The sequence below is a fragment of the Oryx dammah genome, unplaced genomic scaffold (genome assembly GCF_014754425.2).
Source record: "Oryx dammah isolate SB20612 unplaced genomic scaffold, SCBI_Odam_1.1 HiC_scaffold_3, whole genome shotgun sequence".
Lineage (NCBI taxonomy): Eukaryota > Metazoa > Chordata > Mammalia > Artiodactyla > Bovidae > Oryx > Oryx dammah.
The window spans coordinates 30929340-30948147 of record NW_024070187.1 but is presented as its reverse complement, the minus strand read 5'-3'; the positions used below and the strand labels follow the sequence as shown (position 1 = coordinate 30948147).

At 38.0% G+C, this 18808-nt stretch overlaps 1 protein-coding gene and 1 pseudogene across 1 annotated transcript in view; both read left to right on the top strand.

Moving 5' to 3' along the window:
• Positions 1–18808, top strand: part of GRID2 (glutamate ionotropic receptor delta type subunit 2) — a 1625731-nt gene that overhangs the window by 1012095 nt on the left and 594828 nt on the right. The window contains exons 6-7 of the mRNA XM_040237847.1: positions 1063–1236; positions 11343–11504. Of these exons, the coding sequence (XP_040093781.1) occupies positions 1063–1236; positions 11343–11504 (336 nt within the window). The remainder of the gene's footprint in view (positions 1–1062; positions 1237–11342; positions 11505–18808) is intronic.
• On the top strand, positions 16030–18698 carry LOC120862237 (annotated as a pseudogene).

The window sequence follows — 18808 nt, the reverse complement described above, 5'->3', positions numbered from 1 at the left end:
CTGTAAGAATCTACTGAAAACAACAATATGTTAATTACAAAGACTTCATCAGTTTAAAAGATTTCAGATGGATACCGTGAATTACAAACTACCTTTGTAAAGGCTAAGTAAACTACTAAATAAGGCTGCATTAAAACTAAAATTTATTTGATCACATCTATTCTAATTCCAATTAGAATAATGTTCAATTAGAAGAGATGTATGTTAAAAATATTATTTTATTTTTTTAATTTTCACATCCATAGTTGAGTCAAATCTTAAAGTTTAAGTCTAGAGTTGGATGGTGACTGGGAAAAGGAAGAAGAAAATGGTTTTCTTTGCATTCTCAAAGGCTTATATGCAAACTAGTAGCAATTTGGATAAACATCACTGGAGTTGATTTTGTACTAATCAATAGACTTTTTCATCTTTATGTTAAGAACACAATTATATACTAATATATCAGTTCAGCAGTTAATGAGCATTTTATCTATTTCTTATCAAAACAAGTCCATGAGTTAACACCAATAGTTCTAAGAAATAATTGGGAAAAGTCTTAAAAAATGATGCCTCCTCTTTCCCTCGCTACTGTCTTATTTAAGAACCCTTTTCATTACATTACAACTTACATTACATTACAACTTACATTAGTTCTTACGTTACAACTATCTTTCTAGGTCGTCAAAGTACCTTGAAATCCATTAATGAATGATTAAGTGTAATAGCAGCTTTCTTTGTGACCTTTTCCAATGTTTAGATAACACAGTTTTCTGACGTATTCAACATATTATAAACTTATTATAAAGAAAAAGTATTCAAGTCCATCACTTCATTTGAAATTATTTAGGCATTCGTTAATTATATACATAAATGCATATAATTTAAAGCACAGACAGCAACTACAAATGAGTTGATTATTTTAATGAACGTGTGGTGTTGTTTTCACTTGGATGTGGGCTAAGCATTAAGCAAATGTTTTACAGTAACAGAATCTCTTAGCATTTCCTGATAACAACTCATTAATAGTTTTGTGTTCTGTTATGTATTATAACATTTCTAATTCTTCCATTTCTTGTCTTATAGGAAATAAATGATGTGGATGTACAGGAACTTGTAAGAAGGTCAATTGGAAGGTTAACCATCATTCGACAGACATTTCCAGTCCCCCAGAATATAAGTCAGCGATGTTTCCGTGGCAACCATCGAATATCTTCAACATTGTGTGATCCAAAGGATCCATTTGCTCAGAATATGGAGGTATATTCTAAGCACCCAGATATTTCTTTAAGGATTTTTTTTGGTCAGTTGTAGAGAGACATTTTCTGGTGGCATTGCATTCAGAATTCTACATGTTTCCATTTTTGGTCCACCAATTTCATAAATCTACTTGGGAAGAGTGCTAAGAATCTTTCTCTGATTGTTCTAAATTTCATTGCAGCAAAATATCTATTTGATAAAAATATAATCAGTAAAGGTTATTCTCTTTTCATCGAGTAGATCAATAGAATTTTTCATGGTAGAATTTGTGATTGATACTCCTTAATGCTAAACTCCAAATTATTAAGCTAATAAATTTGTTTGCCTTTTCTGGCATAACAAGGATATAGAAGTTTATTCCTTTATAAAGATTAATTTCTGGTTGGAAGGACTTCATCAGAAAAATATTTAGAAATCTGAAAATGCAGTAGTGTTATATAAAGTTATATCCAACTCAGATGGGAGATAGCTGAAACCTTTGCTATTCAGAATACAACAAAAAAATTGAAAGTAAATGAATACAATCTCTCAGCAGCAAAATGAATAAAATAAAATAACATCAATTCCCTGTAGTTTACACATAAGAATGCCCTTTTAATACTCATCTGGATCCCATTTCTTTTTCTTAAGGAAACTCCTATCAGAATTTTTTGTGTTATTTCTCTTTGCACTGGCCATCTCAATATGTCAGTTTGAAGGAGGTTTGACAAAGGCAGGCACATCAACAAGAATAGGGCATAGGAAGACCTGTAACGAAGCAAGAAACATAAAAAGAGAAATCAAAGAGATATGCTAATTCAAATATCCTATCAGAGCAGCACCTTCTCTGTAAAACAACTCTACATTATAATACAGTTCCAAATGTATCACTATAGTATATAGCTAGTTTATTCAGTTCAGTTAAGTTCAGTCGCACAGTCGTGTCGATTCTTTGCGACCCCATGAATCGCAGCACGCCAGGCCTCCCTGTCCATCACCAACTCCCAGAGTTCACTCAGACTCACGTCCATTGAGTCCGTGATGCCATCCAGCCATCTCATCCTCGGTCGTCCCTTTCTCCTCCTGCCCCCAATCCCTCCCAGCATCAGAGTCTTTTCCAATGAGTTAACTCTTCGCATGAGGTGGCCAAAGTACTGGAGTTTCAGCTTTAGCATCATTCCTTCCAAAGAAATCCCAGGGCTGATCTCCTTCAGCATGGACTGGTTGGATCTGCTTGCAGTCCAAGGGACTCTCAAGAGTCTTCTCCAACACCACACTTCAAAAGCATCAACCCTTCGGCACTCAGCCTTCTTCACAGTCCAACTCTCACATCCATACATGACCACAGGAAAAACCATAGCCTTGACTAGATGGACCTTAGTCGGCAAAGTAATGTCTCTGCTTTTGAATATGCTATCTAGGTTGGTCATAACTTTTCTTCCAAGGAGTAAGCGTCTTTTAATTTCATGGCTGCAGTCACCATCTGCAGTGATTTTGGAGCCCCCCAAAATAAAGTCTGACACTGTTTCCACTGTTTCCCCATCTATTTCCCATGAAGTGATGGGACCAGATGCCATGATCTTCATTTTCTGAATGTTGAGCTTTAAGCCAACTTTTTCACTCTCCTCTTTCACTTTCATCAAGAGGCCTTTTAGTTCCTCTTCACTTTCTGCCATAAGGGTGGTGTCATCTGCATATCTGAGGTTATTGAGATTTCTCCTGGCAACCTTGATTCCAGCTTGTGTTTCTTCCAGTCCAGCGTTTCTCATGATGTACTCTGCATAGAAGTTAAATAAGCAGGGTGACAATATACAGCCTTGACATACTCCTTTCCTATTTGGAACCAGTCTGTTGTTCCATGTCCAGCTCTAACTGTTGCTTCCTGACCTGCATACAGATTTCTCAAGAGGCAGGTCAGGTGGTCTGGTATTCCCATCTCTTTCAGGATTTTCCATAGTTTCTTGTGATCCACACAGTCAAAGGCTTTGGCATAGTCAATAAAGCAGAAATAGATGATTTTCTGGAACTCTCTTGCTTTTTTGATGATCCAGCGGATGTTGGCTATTTGATCTCTGGTTCCTCTGCCTTTTCTAAAACCAGCTTGAACATCAGGGAGTTCACGGTTCACGTATTGCTGAAGCCTGGCTTGGAGAATTTTGAGCATTACTTTTCTAGCATGTGAGATGAGTGCAATTGTGCGGTAGTTTGAGCATTCTTTGGCATTGCCTTTCTTTGGAATTGGAATGAAAACTGAGCTTTTGCAGTCCTGTGGCCACTGCTGAGTTTTCCAAATTTGCTGGCATATTGAGTGCAGCACTTTCACAGGATCATCTTTCAGGATTTGAAATAGCTCAACTGGAATTTCATCACCTCCACTACCTTTGTTCGTAGTGATGCTTTCTAAGGCCCACTTGACTTCACATTCAAGGATGTCTGGCTCTAGATGAGTGATCACACCATTGTGATTATCTGGGTCGTGAAGATCTTTTTTGTACAATTCTTCTGTGTATTCTTCCCACGTCTTCTTAGCTAGTTTATTAGTTAATATTTAAACAGTAACCCTGAGATACCAAGAAAGATTAAAGTCATGGTCAATTTCATAAGTAGGAGAAAACATAAGATCTATTTTAGAAACCTATTCCTTCAAATTTTTAATAGAAATAGTATTTTAGTACTTAGAGATGTTCAGTTTGAAGAGGCTGGAAAAATAATTCTAGAACTAGTTCATTCATAATAATACTAGATAAATAAGGTGACTTGGCCAAACTACTTCCTTATTTGAAAGATAACAGTTTCCCTATTTTTAGTCAGCTTTGAATATTTTCGATAAATGGCCATTTATCTAACCATTTCTTCATACTTATTACCATTGTAATGCTGCTGCTGCTGCTGCTAAGTCGCTTCAGTCATGTCTGACTCTGTGTGACCCCATAGATGACAGCCCACCAGGCTACTCTGTCCATGGGATATTCTAGGCAAGAATACTGGAGTGGTTTGCCATTTCCTTCTCCACCATTGTAATGAGCAATGTGTATTTACCCAACAGCTGGTTCTGGAATCATTGCCCACAAAACTTTGCTAGTAGATTTTTAAGCTCCTTTAGAATAAGTTCCCTCTAGACATCATAAAATCACATTAAGTATTTGTCTTTCTTTCTTTTTCCCATCATACCTACTATGGTGCTTTGCACCTTTGTAAAAATTTGGATTTGAAAGTAATTGGTAAGAAAACAGAAGTCAAGTGAGCCACTCAATCCTAAACAAAGTTTAAGTTTTCTACTAATGACCCATCTTTTGATATTAATTGGTTCTGAGTATAATTGATGTGGAAATGATAGAGTTTTAAATAGAAATGTGAAAGACCTTTGAGATTTATAAAATCATGAGATATTAAAGGCTGTTTCTGTTGAAAGAGGTAGTACGAAATGCACAGATTGGGAAAGCAGAAAGGTGCTGCACAGTAGTTCAAAGCATATTCGCCTAACAACACAATCCTTCTGATTCAGTTGAGTTCCTTGAAACCAGGGAACAAATATTTTATTTATCTTTGTATTCCCAGACATATCTAATGAATTAAGGATGTACTGGAAGTAACACTCCTCCTGCCCCATACCTTCTTCACACACCCCTCAAAGCTACAGATCGAAGAAAGCTGGAAGATTACTTTTCTTTGTGTATTTAGTTTGTATTAACATCCCTATTATATGTAATAGAATTTGACTAAATGTTTAATATGTAAAAGGAAAACTGACAGAAACTTTTATATGTGAAGATTTATATAGTGAAGTGCCTAAATACTGGGCTTTTGAATTTAAAATGTTCCACTAAAAGCGGAGCATTTGATAAAAATCTGGCCTTGGTGTATGTTTTATCTCACTGAAGTTAAAGAAAATAACAAGAAAAGAACTTTAAAAATTGAGAGTAAGGGGTTCCCTGGGAGAAACAAATCTCTCTCAACTTGGAGTCTGCAGTGCAGATAAAAAGGATCACGGATAGACATATATCTTATCAGCAGGATCCAACTTAAAGAAAAACAGAAAAAAAGGTATGAAAATATGATTCTTATGACCTCTGAAAACAGAAACCCAGCAGTCACAATAATCTGTACAACAGAGGAGAAGAGGGCTCATCTAGAGAAGAGGGTGAGCCTCTAGAGATCTCTGGCCTGTTACATGTTTTAGTGTACACAGAAAGGAGAGTACACAGACAGGAGTGTACACAGAAAGGAGAGTAATATTTTGCTGTTGTTCAGTTGCTCAGTCATCTAACTCTTTGTGACCCCATGGACTGGAGCACGCAGCCTTCCCTGTCCTTCACCATTTCCCAGTATTTGATCAAACTCATGTCCATTGAGTCAGTGATTCCATCCAACCATCTCATCCTCTTTCATCCTCTCCTCCTGCCTCCAATCTTTCCCAGCATCAGGGTCTTTGGCAATGAATCGGTTTTATGCATCAGATGGCCAAAGTATTGGAGCTTCAGCTTCAGCAACTACCCTTCTACTGGGGAAGCCTAAGTAATATTTAGAAAGAACAAAAGCCAAGTTTCCTCAATCTTTAAATTAGTGCCAGAAAGACTAAAATTCAGAATTAGCTAAAGTTGCAAAATAAATGTCAAAGATACCTTTCAGCTAGAAACAGTTTTTAGCAATATATGAAACAAAAGGAAGTAAGCCATTTACTGCTTGATGAAACTAATGTTGTCTTGCCAGGTGGCATCAATGCAGAGATACAAGAGATGTGAGTTCGATCCATGGGTCAGGAAAATCCCTTGAAGTAGGAAGTGGCAACTTATTCCAGAATACTTGCTTGGGAAAGCCCATGGACAGAGGAGCCTGGTGGGCTACAGTTCATGGGGTCGCAAAGAGTCAGACACAACTGAGCACACACACAAAACTAATGTTAGTTTGGCTACCAATGGAGAGAAAATAGAAACATTCAAATCCTTTTGCTTCTGTTTCTCCACCTTAAAATTGGAAAGTTTAGGGTAAAAGTCACTTAAAGAAACGTAAATCATTAGATTAGAAGGAGCAGGTGTTGGGAGGTGGTTAGAGTATGCCTTACTGTTCTAAAATGAGGCCTGAAAAATAATTTCTCAGAGCAGTTAATAAAGCTGTAGATCTGATCAAATGTTGTAATTTAGAAATATAAGAGAAATACTTAGGAAGAGAACCCAAGTGCAAGGCATTGGTATATTGCCGAGTTTTCAAAAGAGAGGTGGAAAGATTCTGACAACAAGTGTTTAACACAGTAAAATTAATATTCAGATACATTGCTGTTGTTCAGTTGCTCAGTCCTGTCCGATTCTTTGTGACCCCATGCAGTGCAACATATCAGGCTTCCCAGTCCTTCACCATCTCCCAGAAGAATCTATTATTAAATACATGGCTTGAAGAGCTTTAAACAAGATAATAGGACTTCCTTAAGAACAGGCATCACCAAAGCCTACTTAATATTTTTTTTTTTAGATTTAGATAATGTGGTAAATCTTTTTATTCTTTGTTGATTTTAATGTAGCATTGAAAATTTTTCCTTTAGGAAAACATTAAAAAGTCTACATAAATTGATGCCATTCAAACATTTTCACCAAAGACTACTAAGAACAAAAGATAGTAAACATTTTGGCTTCAGATTTTTTAAAAAGTTCATAACATAGTCTTATTATTGTCTTTGAAAGTTATACCATATATGAGTTTCTTTAAAATTAAAAGTAATATATTTTGAATCAAGATTGCTGGGAGAAATATCAGTAATGTCAGATATGCAAATGACACCACCCTTATGGCAGAAAGGAACTAAAGAACTTCTTGATGAAGGTGAAGGATGAGAGTGAAAAGGCTGGCTTAAAACTCAGCATTCAGAAAACTAAGATCATAACATCCGCTTCCATCACTTCATGGAAAATAGATGGGGAAACTATGGAAACAGTGTGAGAATTTATTTTCTTGGGCTCCAAAATTACAGCAGATTGTAACTGCAGCCATGAAATTAAAAGATGCTTGCTCCTTGGAAGAAAAGCTATGACAAAGCTAGACAGCATATTAAAAAACAGAGACATTACTTTGCCAGCAAAAGTCTCTATAGTCAAAGCTATGGTTTTTCCAGTAGTCATGTATGGATGTGAGAGTTGGACTATAAGAAAAGCTGAGTGCTGAAGAATTGATGCTTTTGAACTGTGAGTGCTGGAGAAGACTCTAGAGAGTCTCTTGGACTGCAAGGAGATCAAACCAGTCGATCTGAAAGGAAATCAATCCTAAATTGGAAGGACTGATGCTAAAGCTGAAGCTCCAATATTTGGCCATCTGATGCAAAGATCTGACTCATTAGAAAAGACCCTGATACTGGAAAAGATTAAAGGAAGGAGAAGAAGAGGATGACAGAGGATGAGATAGTTGGATGGCATCACTGACTCAATGGACATGAGTTTGAGCAAGCTCCAGGAGATGGTGAAGGACAGGGAAGCCTGACATGTTGCAGTCCATGGGGTTGCAGAGTCAGATACAACTGAGTGATTGAAAAACAACATCTCAAATAGTAATCAGCTAAACTACTTTGTTTTATCTCCAAATCTTCAGGCAAAATTGATAAGCCTAGAACATGGCCCACATGTATTATGTAGCTTTGAGTACCTTTAATATTTACAACTTATCACCAGAGTTTCTCTTACCCTCAGTTTGGGAAGTATGGAACTAGTGGAATAGTAAAACTATACTGATAGATATTCTACTCTTGAAGTGCAAGGAATTCTCCATGGTTATCTTGTCTTTGGACCTAGGGCTTCCCTTGTGGCTCAGCTGGTAAGGAATCTGCCTGCAATGCAGGAGACCTGGCTTTCATCCCTGGGTTTGGAAGATCCCCTGGAGAAGGGAAATGTTACCCAGTCCAGTATTCTGTCCTGGAGAATTCTACTGACTGTATCGTCCTTGGGAGTCCCAAACAGTCAGAGATGACTGAGCAACTTTGACTTCACTCAGACCTAATATTTTCAAAATTTTTAAACTACACAAATTAAAATGAATAAAATATGTCTATCAGATTTGTAAATGACATAAAACTAGAAGAGAAAGCTTGTATTTTCTTACATCATCAATATTCAAATTGTTAAGTCACTGAATGATATGCCTAAAATTTTAAATATGATAGATATAAAGTGTAGATTCAAAGTCAGTTGCATGATGTCTAGATGGATGAGACATGGTTTGACAGTTTAAGGCTGTTAAAATGAAGGCAAACTTGTTTTGAACATAGCAGAAGTAATATTTGCTCCAAACCATTCTCTAATGTTATCTCAGTCTCTGTGTCAGAAGCATTTTGTTAAGATCAAGAGAGATAACATTTTATCCAAATCTCTCCTAGTCAGTTCACATCTGCAAATAAAGTTAGTTCTGAGTATTAAACTTTCAACAGAAACACTGAAAAATAAGAGAAAGACAGAGGAAGAATGCTGAGATGAGGAGCTGCCTAGAAATTATACCAGGTAATTAACTACTAAAGGAAGGAGAATGTTTCAGAGCAAGTCAAAGAAGGTGTGAGATATTGGAAAGTTGGCATGTAGAGGAGGTTGGTGTTGATGGTTCAGTAAAGTCAGAAAACAAATGTTGTTAGAGCAGATAGAGAGAAATGATTGGTCAAATGGTGGGATGCTGACATTTAAGATGTTAGAGGAGTTGTTCATTTGTGTCTAATAAATAGTCACTTGTGCTTGTCATGGCCAGAGTAGAAGCAAAGGTCATCTGAATAAAAAGTGACCAAGAGGTCAGTAGCTAATGGCAGAGGGGCTGTAATGTGCACCATGGTAAAGAGCACAGACCTCAAAAGAGAACAGAAATTTGCTAAGAAAGAAGTAAAAGAAGGGATAATGGAAAGCTCAGAGAATGTCATCACCCCCTTTTGATTCTGCAGTTCAGGATGTGAGCAAACAAAGAGAGGCAGTCATTTGTCAAAAATACTTGTCACATATCGACTACAAATCACTGACCTTTTAGTCCAGCATGGGTGCTAAAGTGCATGCCTCTAGATATGCAAAGGAGACTATGCCATAAGAAGTGTCACCAGTTGTCAGATCACTCACATCTTGACTTCTGTTAAACCTAACTGATGTTGAACTAGACTTTCTTTTCTTTGACTTTCTTTCTTTGACAACTATTTATGAAAAACTGAATGTGTGCTAGACTCTGGGCTAAGTTAAGAGGAAATAAAAAATAAGGGAAACAAAAAGTGCAAAAGGCAAAAATATTGCAATATGAGCCCCTGTCCAGAAGGAACTTATATTCTGTGTGAAAAGCAATTTAAAAGAAATTTTAGCATTCTGATATGCTTCAATAGAGATATGCACTGAGTGTTCCAATAGATAAAACATGAACTGCCCACCTAGCCTGGCAGTGGGGAGAATCCTGAGAAGTAGGGTAGGATTCACCCAGCCTGTGACCCATGAATTGAGTACGAGAGGACGTTAACTAGTTAGAGACAGATAAAGAGACATCAGAGGATGTTCCCACAACTCTCTCATCTACACACTTGAAGCAGTCAGTCAGAGGGTGAAACAAGATAAAGCTAGATTGCTTAGAGCAAGAGAGTTTGAGGCAGTGGAGTCATGGGAGTTTAGAAAAGGTCAAATTATTGTAGATTATTGAGAAATATCTGAAGATTTGCCCCAGACTTTTGGATACAACTCATTCATCCTTCACATTTCTTCTAGATTTACCTTTTGAGTATTCAGTCTGATTCAGATGAAGTTCATTTTATCAGCTACTTTTAACTTCAAGCATTACTCTTCATTCATTGCCAGTTACAGGCATTTCTCTAGGAATTATCTGGTGGGGTGGGGGCAAAGATGAGAATGGCCTATCCAAATATTTCCTTATAAAGAACAAACTGATATTTCATGTGGTACATAAGAATGTTGAAAGTCTCTTTAAAGGAAAATCTACAAAAACAAGTGGTTAAAGATTAACCTAGTTAGAAAATTCAAAGGCACCGTTAGGAAGTGCTTATTAACAGTTGTTCAAATTCTTATCTCCTAATAGTTGACATTTAGTAGCATGCTGTGATGTGGGCAGAAAATTTCATAAGATTCCTTCATGATTAATTATAAGCAAAGGGTAATCAAAGTACTGTCCCCTTTATTTTGAAGAAAAAATGTGATAACAAGACTCCTAAATATCTGAGAAGATTTACATGCTTAAAATGGATTTATTTTTTATAGCTATGTTGAGTTCTCATTTTTTATTTTATATTGATTTTTTTCTTCAGAAAGGAAATGATATAACATTAAGCCACTGTTGTTGATCTTGGATATCTCATGGTATCTATATTTTAAAATGTTATTTCTAAATTATTTAAAAAATAGACAACATTGGTAATTAACAGTGAGGAGAGTGATTCTGGCAAACTGTAAGAGTGCAATACAGTGTATCAAATATTTGTGTAATTTATTTTAAAATCTATCTAGAGGGAAGTTAATATGATTACCTTAGAAGAAGAAATCATTAATGTAAACACACATTCACAAACAGCAGTTTATGGTATTTGTCTTGTTAATTGCAATGCACCTGTATATAATTTTGTATAGACCCTTGATCATTGTAATGTTTGTGAATGGTGCTGTTTCCTCTCACTTTTTCATTACTGAATCTCCATAGACACAAACATACAGGCAAATGGTGACATCTGGCACCTATGGCACTCATCTTCCATGTAAAATCAAGTTGATATTTCTCCATCTGAAAAACCAGAATGCAAAAATTTGACATCTTCAGAAAATGTATTATTCATTTTCCCTTCCAATCTTAAACCCTTAGATCCTTAGTTCCTCAGAAAGAAATAAGGACCAGTGATTTTCTAAGGTCTGACACTAACAGCCTTGCCTCTGTCGAAACTCCTCTTTTTTATCATCTCTCTTACACCTAAATAAGCTGAAAAAGCAGTTGAGGCATACAATCAGACAAGACTTCATTCTCAATAGCAAAATTGCCCAGGAAATGAAAGAAAAGAAACCTTCTGCTTAACAAATAACCCAGTAAACCAGCTATCTATGACATTTACAGAAGCAACTGAGCTGATACTTTTCTCCTTATTCTTGATGGTTGGCATCAATGATTCTAATGATTACTGTCTAATGTCTTTTCAGATTTCAAACCTTTACATATATGACACGGTGCTTCTGCTTGCTAACGCTTTTCATAAGAAGCTGGAGGACCGGAAGTGGCACAGCATGGCTAGTCTGTCATGTATCAGAAAGAACTCCAAGCCCTGGCAGGGAGGGCGCTCCATGCTGGAGACCATCAAGAAGGTAACTTCTAACTAGCATTTCTTTTTTCAAAATTCATCCGTTAGTTTGTTGTCGTTGTTGTTAATTTTATTTTTTTATTGAAGTATAGTCGATTTTACAATGTTGTGCCAATCTCTGCTGTACAGCAAAATGACACAGTTATACACATATACACATTTCTTTCTTTAATAATCTTTTCCATTATGGTTTATCACAGGATACTGAATATAGTTTCCTATGCCATACAGTTGTCTATCCATCCTATGTATAATAGTTTACATCTGCTAATCCCAGATTCCCAATCCATCCCTCTCCCACATCTCTTCCCCCTTGGCAACCGTGTGTCTGACTGGCATTTCAGTCTTCCTAATTTTTATGCAAAGAGAAACAATAAGTCATTGATAAGATATATTTTAGGATTTTTTCTTCACTAATATTGCTGCCTATTCAGAGCACAAAATAGTGTAATGGATAAATTAAATATTAAAAAAAAAATGAAGGGCTTCCCCAGTGGGTCACTGGTTAATAATCTGCCTTGCAGTGTAGGGGACACAGGTTCGCACCGTAGTTCAGGAAGATGCCACATGCCATGCGGCAGTTAAGCCTATGTGCCACAACTACTTTACCTGTGCTTTAGAGTCCTCGAGCCGCAACTACTGAGCACACCACAAGTAGAGAGTAATCCCTGCTCTCCGTAACTATAGAAGAAAACCCACACAGCAATGAAGACCCAGCACAGCCAAAAATAAATAAAATTGAAATAAATATTTAAAATTTTCAAGGTCAGAAAATCACGTCTATGTGATTTATTTATTCATAAGGAAATTTTCTGCAGATTAAAAAATTAATCATTGAAATATTTTATTTCACCTTCATTGTATCGTTAGTGTCAGAGATGCTCAAATTATTCAGTATGTGTCACAAAGTACAGAAAGTCATTTTTTTTCTCTAACCATCGTCCCCCGAAAAAAATAAACAGATCTAGGTGTTTTTCAGTTAGACGATACATGGTAAAACATTGGATGTGATCTTTAATTTGCCTTGCAATAATAATATGTCATAAATAGTCAATATTTTGGTGCATTTGTGAGCTATTTGGGGGTACTTGGTGGCATTCTTCTTCACTGTCAGTGTGGTATTTAGCCTGCCTGTGACCTGCTTTAGCTCAGCTACCCGCTCCGTTCCCAGGAGGCAGTTTATGTTGCTTAGCTCCTCTCACAGTTATAAGCATCCAGCAGTTTATCAGCCTCTTTGTCATGTCATCCTTGCTGGCATTTTCCATTTGTCTCACACAGCTTCTCGGATTTAAAATGAAATGATTAATAAAACAAACAAATTTCCCCTGTACCCTTTACACAAAGGAGACAGTCATTTGGAAGTTTATATTCTTCATTTTATGCATCCTTTTTCTTACTGCAAGCATTTGCCTTTTTTCCTGAAATAGTAAGAGAAATAGCTAGTCAACGAAATATGAAGTGTTTAGAGATGCCAGAGAAAATCTAAAAATTATCATTAAAAGGGAACTAGATGTACAAAAACCAGGAAGTGGAGGGGAAAATATGTTTCTTGTAGAGAAAAGCCTGTATTTTCCACTTGGTGCTGTATCCTCTTTGCAGAAGAATCACTTTAATGAGAATTTAGGCCCTTATCAACTGAAGTGCTTAAGAATTAAATTCATTGAATACATTGGCAGAGGAGGATTTTTTAAGTGAAAAATGAGTAAGTCAAATCTAAACTCAAGGTGTTGCCAAAATCCCCCAGCTCTATTTCTACGGAGAGTTGGCAGGTATGAATCCAAGGGAGGTTGTTGAACATGGTTCCGATCCTGCCAATTTATTAATTCATGGCTTGGCTTGAATGCAGGAACCTGAATATATTCATTCTTCGGAAGCTGTCACACAAAGGCAGAATAATAGTTTGGGAGGTTGCTTAGGAGACACTTATTTAGTGAAAGTATCCGTAGGAGGGAAGAAGAGACACTATAATATGTAGGTATTTCTTATGGAGCAATTCAATATGTAAAATGTTTCTGTTAGAAAATTTATAATCAAAACAATGATTTTATATGATAATTATGAAGTTTTGTTTGGGAGAATATTTGTACATTTTTTCCTGTAAACTTTCAAGCCAGTAGCATTTTTTAAGGAATATATCTATATTCTATATCTAAAGGCTAAGTTTGAATGATATGTATGATAACAAAAGTTCTGTTTCCTTATTTTTTTTCTCACATTTTGAATTAGCCTTGGAAACAGAGTCATGTTTTTCCAATCATATTACTTTGCCTCACCTGAGTGTTTCAATTATCCCATTTAGATGTCCAGGCTGATGACACTTCACAAAACAAGATAATTTACTACTTGCACAGGACCTCCTGAAGAAAGCAGAGTGGGCCCATGCAGGCCCAGGCTGGGTGGAGCAGAGTGCTGTGAATGGGCGGGACAGTTGTAGTAGTTAAGGGACAAGCTAAGAATAGTTCCCATTTACTTGGGCTGGAGATTTTATAGGCTTAAATTTTCCAGGGGTTTCAAAGAATGAGATCCATGATGGGCTTTCTTGATCAGCCTGTCCATATGTAGGGCCTAATAAGAAAGGCAGCTTAAAAAGAAGTCAGCTGCCAAACATCACAGGTGAGGTCAGGCTCTTTATTACAATGGGAATATTCTAGTGAAAAAATTCTTAATTGCATTCAAGTAGCCACTGCATGCCTATAATCTGACCATGTGCTGTACACTTTACAAAGCCTATGTACTAATGTGAGCAGTGCGCTTTCAGTTGCTCAGTCTTTTTTTTTTTAATTTTTTATTTTACTTTACAATTCTGTATTGGTTTTGCCATACATTGACATGAATCCACCACAGGTGTACATGTGTTCTCTTGTTCGACTCTTTGCAACCCTTTGGATTGTAGCCCGCCAGGCTCCTCTGTCCATTGGGTTTTTCAGGCAAGAATACTGGAGCAGGTTACGATTTCCTACTCTAGAGGATCTTCTGGACCGAAGGATCAAAAGACAGATTCTTTATTGCTGAGCCATTGGGGATTTCCAGTGCAAGGAGTACAAAGAATTAAAAGAGTGAATGTCTGCCCCTTAATTAATTTGCATTCTCATTATGTGGATGAGATAAAAAGAGTTAAAAAAAAAACAATGCAGTTGACATGAGCACTGTCATGTCTCATAAGAAGGAGGTGGTGGTTTCCAGGGAACTCTGTGTTGCAGCTTTATAATTTATTTTGTTGTTGTTGTTGTTCTGTCACTCAGTCATGTCTGACTCTTTGAGACCCCATGGACTGCAGCACACCTGTCCTCCCTGTCCTCACCATCTCCCAGAGCCTGCTCAAATGCATGTCCATTGAGTCAGTGATGCCATCACTATCTCATCTATCCCATCTTTTCTCTCAATTATCTCATCTTCTGCTGTCCCCTTCTCCTGCCTTCAATATTTCCCAGTATCAGGGTCTTTTCTAATGAATCAGATCTTTGAATCAGGTAGCCAAAGTATTGGAGTTTCAGCTTCAGCATCAGTCCTTCCAGTGAACACTCGGGACTGATTTCCTTTAGGATGGACCGGTTGGATCTCCTTGCAGTCCAAGGGACTCTCAAGAGTCTTCTCCAGCACCACAGTTCAAAAGAATTGATTCTTCGATGCTCAGCCTTCTTTATGTCCAACTCTCACATCCATACATAACTACTGGAAAAACCATAGCTTTGACTATATGGACCTTTGTCAGCAAAGTAATGTCTTTACTTTTTAATATGCTGTCTAGGTTAGTCATAGCTTTTCTTTCAAGGAGCAGGCCTCTTTTAATTTCATGGCTGTAGTCCCCATCTGCAGCAATTTTGTGAATTGGTAGAGTGGGTGCCTCCATATTTATCTTCTTTTTTCAATAATAAGAGATTAATTTTCAACTGATCATTTCTTTCAGAGAATATCAGCACCCCCAAGCCATTGTTATTTATATGGATTTTATAGATTATTTTTGAGAAAGTTATAGTTTTTTTAAATAATGAGCCTTTTATTCATAGACATGGTATCTATCTATATAGTCATCTTCTTATAACCCTCAGTAAAGATTTATAGTATTCTTCATAGGTATTTTCATTGTTTTTATTGCTGAAATTTTACAGGGTTTTGAATATGCTCACCTGTGTGTATGTGTGTGTATGCACACACTATAATGAATTGGATATGTTTCCATTATATTTTTAAACTAGATACATCGTAGATACAATGAACTGACCTGACTGACTTTTGATACATAACTCTGGATTCTTACTTTTTTCTTTGTAGTTTATTCCCTTATACTTTTAAATACATATTGATATTGTCTTCAAAAAACCCTCAGTACTTAATTCTAATACTTTAAATTTTTTCAAAGCTTTGAAAAAATATTTTCTTGGGACATTTGGGAACGTAATCTACCGTGTACTCTTGGAGTTCTTCAGGCTTTGGAGCAGTAAACTTTCCTTCCTGCAAGTGAGGGAGCCAGGCCATCTCTGTGTCAGAGACAATGATGCCAGGATTCTACCCATCTAACAGAGCTGCAGATGAGGCTGGCCAGGCCTGGAACTGGCTGGCAGAGCCCTGTTGTACAGGACATAGTATTTTCCAGCTCTCCTCTGATGCACTCTTCAGGGATTCTTCCTGGTTTTGTTCTTGGTTCACCAAACAACATATGTTACTCTCAGCTCTTGGATAGAGGAAACCCCAAGCTGTGGCATTACAGGCACACCCATGAGGCAAAGGCCTAACCTGGGGTCTGCACAAAAGTGTCTGTAGGTGGTTTTGCAGTATGGGCCAATAACAGAAAATAGAATGGCCAGTGAGCAGTTTCTAGAACAAAAACATGTGATTTGAGGAACAGATTAAATATGGAAATCTGCAAAGCAAACTTTCGAGATTTTATTGACCTGGCTAAAGATGAAAATATTGCCATCGATACTGTTGAACCTACACTTACTTGGGAAAACAATTATTATTAGGGAGCCATTTTTAAATGTAAACTGTGAACACTTAAAATCATTTGACAAAACTCCATAGAGACAGCTGACCTGCCTCCCACTATAAGTTATCCTAAGTTTTAACGTGGCTGTCAATGAGATCTTTGACAGTTAACTTGACTCAGTCTTAGAACATCAGATTCAAGTAGGTCCATTCAGTGTGTTGAATATGAGAAACTGAATCCCGAAGACATTGGTCAGCTGATCACCATCCGTGTCATGATGATCAGGATGTCCTAGCTGATTCCAGAGGCGCAGGGGGCCTCCTTCCAGTGTCCGGTGGGCACCCACACTGTCCTGGTAGAGATGGACCGGGTCAGGCCTCTGAGCCTGCAAATGTGCCTGCTGCCCCACCACAGTGTGGTGCAGAGCCACGGCTGCCTTAGCTCTCTGACAAGCAGATGATCAGTCTCCGAGAGTCTCCTGAAAATATGCTTGCAGGGCAGATGCCTCATGGTGACATCCTTTTGCTCACAATGATATTGTTGACAAGGTTCATCTTGGGGACAGAGTGAACATTACAAGCATCTCTCCAGCTGTTCCTACTGAATCAATCCAGGAGTGAGTCATGTGAAGTCTGCCGACAGGACCCTCATTGGTATCATTCATTATCAGAAAACGGATGTGAAGCGTCTGCATGAAGGAGATAAAGAAGCAGAACAGAAACTTTCTCAGAGAAGCATGTGAAATTGCTTAAAAACCTTTCCAGAAAAACAAGCATTTATAAGAGATTTGCTTCAGCCTCAGGTCCAAGCAATTAAGAACAGAAAGATTTCAAAAAGGAAATCACTCCAGCTTTTCCAGGAAATAGGGAAGGGTTTTAGTCACACAGGAAGAGGCAGATTTCATGCTGAGATCCACCTCCTGCTGTGTGGCGACCCTGGGGCCAGCAAGTCCCAGCTGCTGCAGTGTGGGTACAGCCTGGTCCCCTGGGACCAGTGCACACCTAGGAAGGGTCTCAGTGATGTCGGCCTGACAGTATATATAGTGAAAGCCCCTGAGAGGGGACGGCTGGTACTGCAGACTGGCGCCCTTTTCCTGAGTGACAGTGGCATATGCTGTATATGACACTTAAGGAGATGAATCGAAGTACAAGACCAGTACTGCTCAAAGTCAAGGAGCAGCTGACTCTCCTCACCTAAAAGCTTGGGGTTACTTGCCCGCTCAAGGCATGAACATGTATTCTGGAAGGAGCAAATTCTACTGAGTCTCAGTGTGTATGTTAGTTGTTCAGTCGTGTCCAACAGAGAAGCTGGCCAGACTTCTCTGTCCGTGGGATTCTCCAGGCAGGAATACTAACGTGGGTGGACATTCCCTTCTCCAGCAGATCTTCCCAACCCAGGGATCCAACCCAGATCTCCTGTACTGCAGGCAGATTGTTTACCATCTGAGCCACCAGGGAAGCCCATTGACCCTCAATGTAATGCTATAAATAAATTAATTAATAAAACACACATTTAGAAATATAGTGACAACATACGTTATTATCAAAGTTCGGTTTTATCTTCCTTGTGTTAGACCTCAGGTTAGAGCCTGTGGCAGGCATCTGGCTCTCTACTGCATGACTCTGTACCACTAGAGCAGGAAGCAAGCAGGAGAAGGGCACATGGATACAGCCATGCTGAAAGGCCATGCTTCACAGCACTGGATGCCAAGGTTGACTCAAGAAGCCAGTCAGGCTGTCACTGAAGCTCCAGGAGTGGAGGGATGGTTTTTGCATATCCTCAACAGCAGAAATCATTAAGATGGCTTAGCTAAAGCCCATGCCAAAGTATGATTTTCAAATAAAGTTGAAATAAAGAAACAGACCTCCATAAAGAGGCTATTAGCAGTATGCTGTTAACCCCTAGACTGGCATTGTGGACATATCTATTATTACTAGAGAAATGAGTGCCATCTGTCCTAAATGGAAAGAAGAGTTAGCTGAAGCACTGAGAAAATTTATTTTATCTAAGAATAAAACACCAGGCCAAAGATGCTCATAACTTTTGCAAGATGCTGGGGGACAATCTGACACAGCAATTACCAAAGATATTATATTTGACAAAGCATGGCGCGCCTTGGCCGATGACGATTTTTTGGTGGTGATTGAAAAAGCTCCTTGCTTGCTGTGGAGCTCGGGTGAGCAGTGCAGTGTGTTCAGCTCCGCTGCACTTCCTCACTGCCCTTGCTGCCATATATTTGTGGTGGAGAGGCCAACAGAAAGATATTCTTAGTCTCTGTTTGGTTTCATAAAATTTTTCTAGCCTGGGTTCAGTTTTTCTTGGTAAAATGTGTTTTCTTTTTCGTTGTTTTTTTTCCCCCCACATTTTGTAATAAGTAAAAA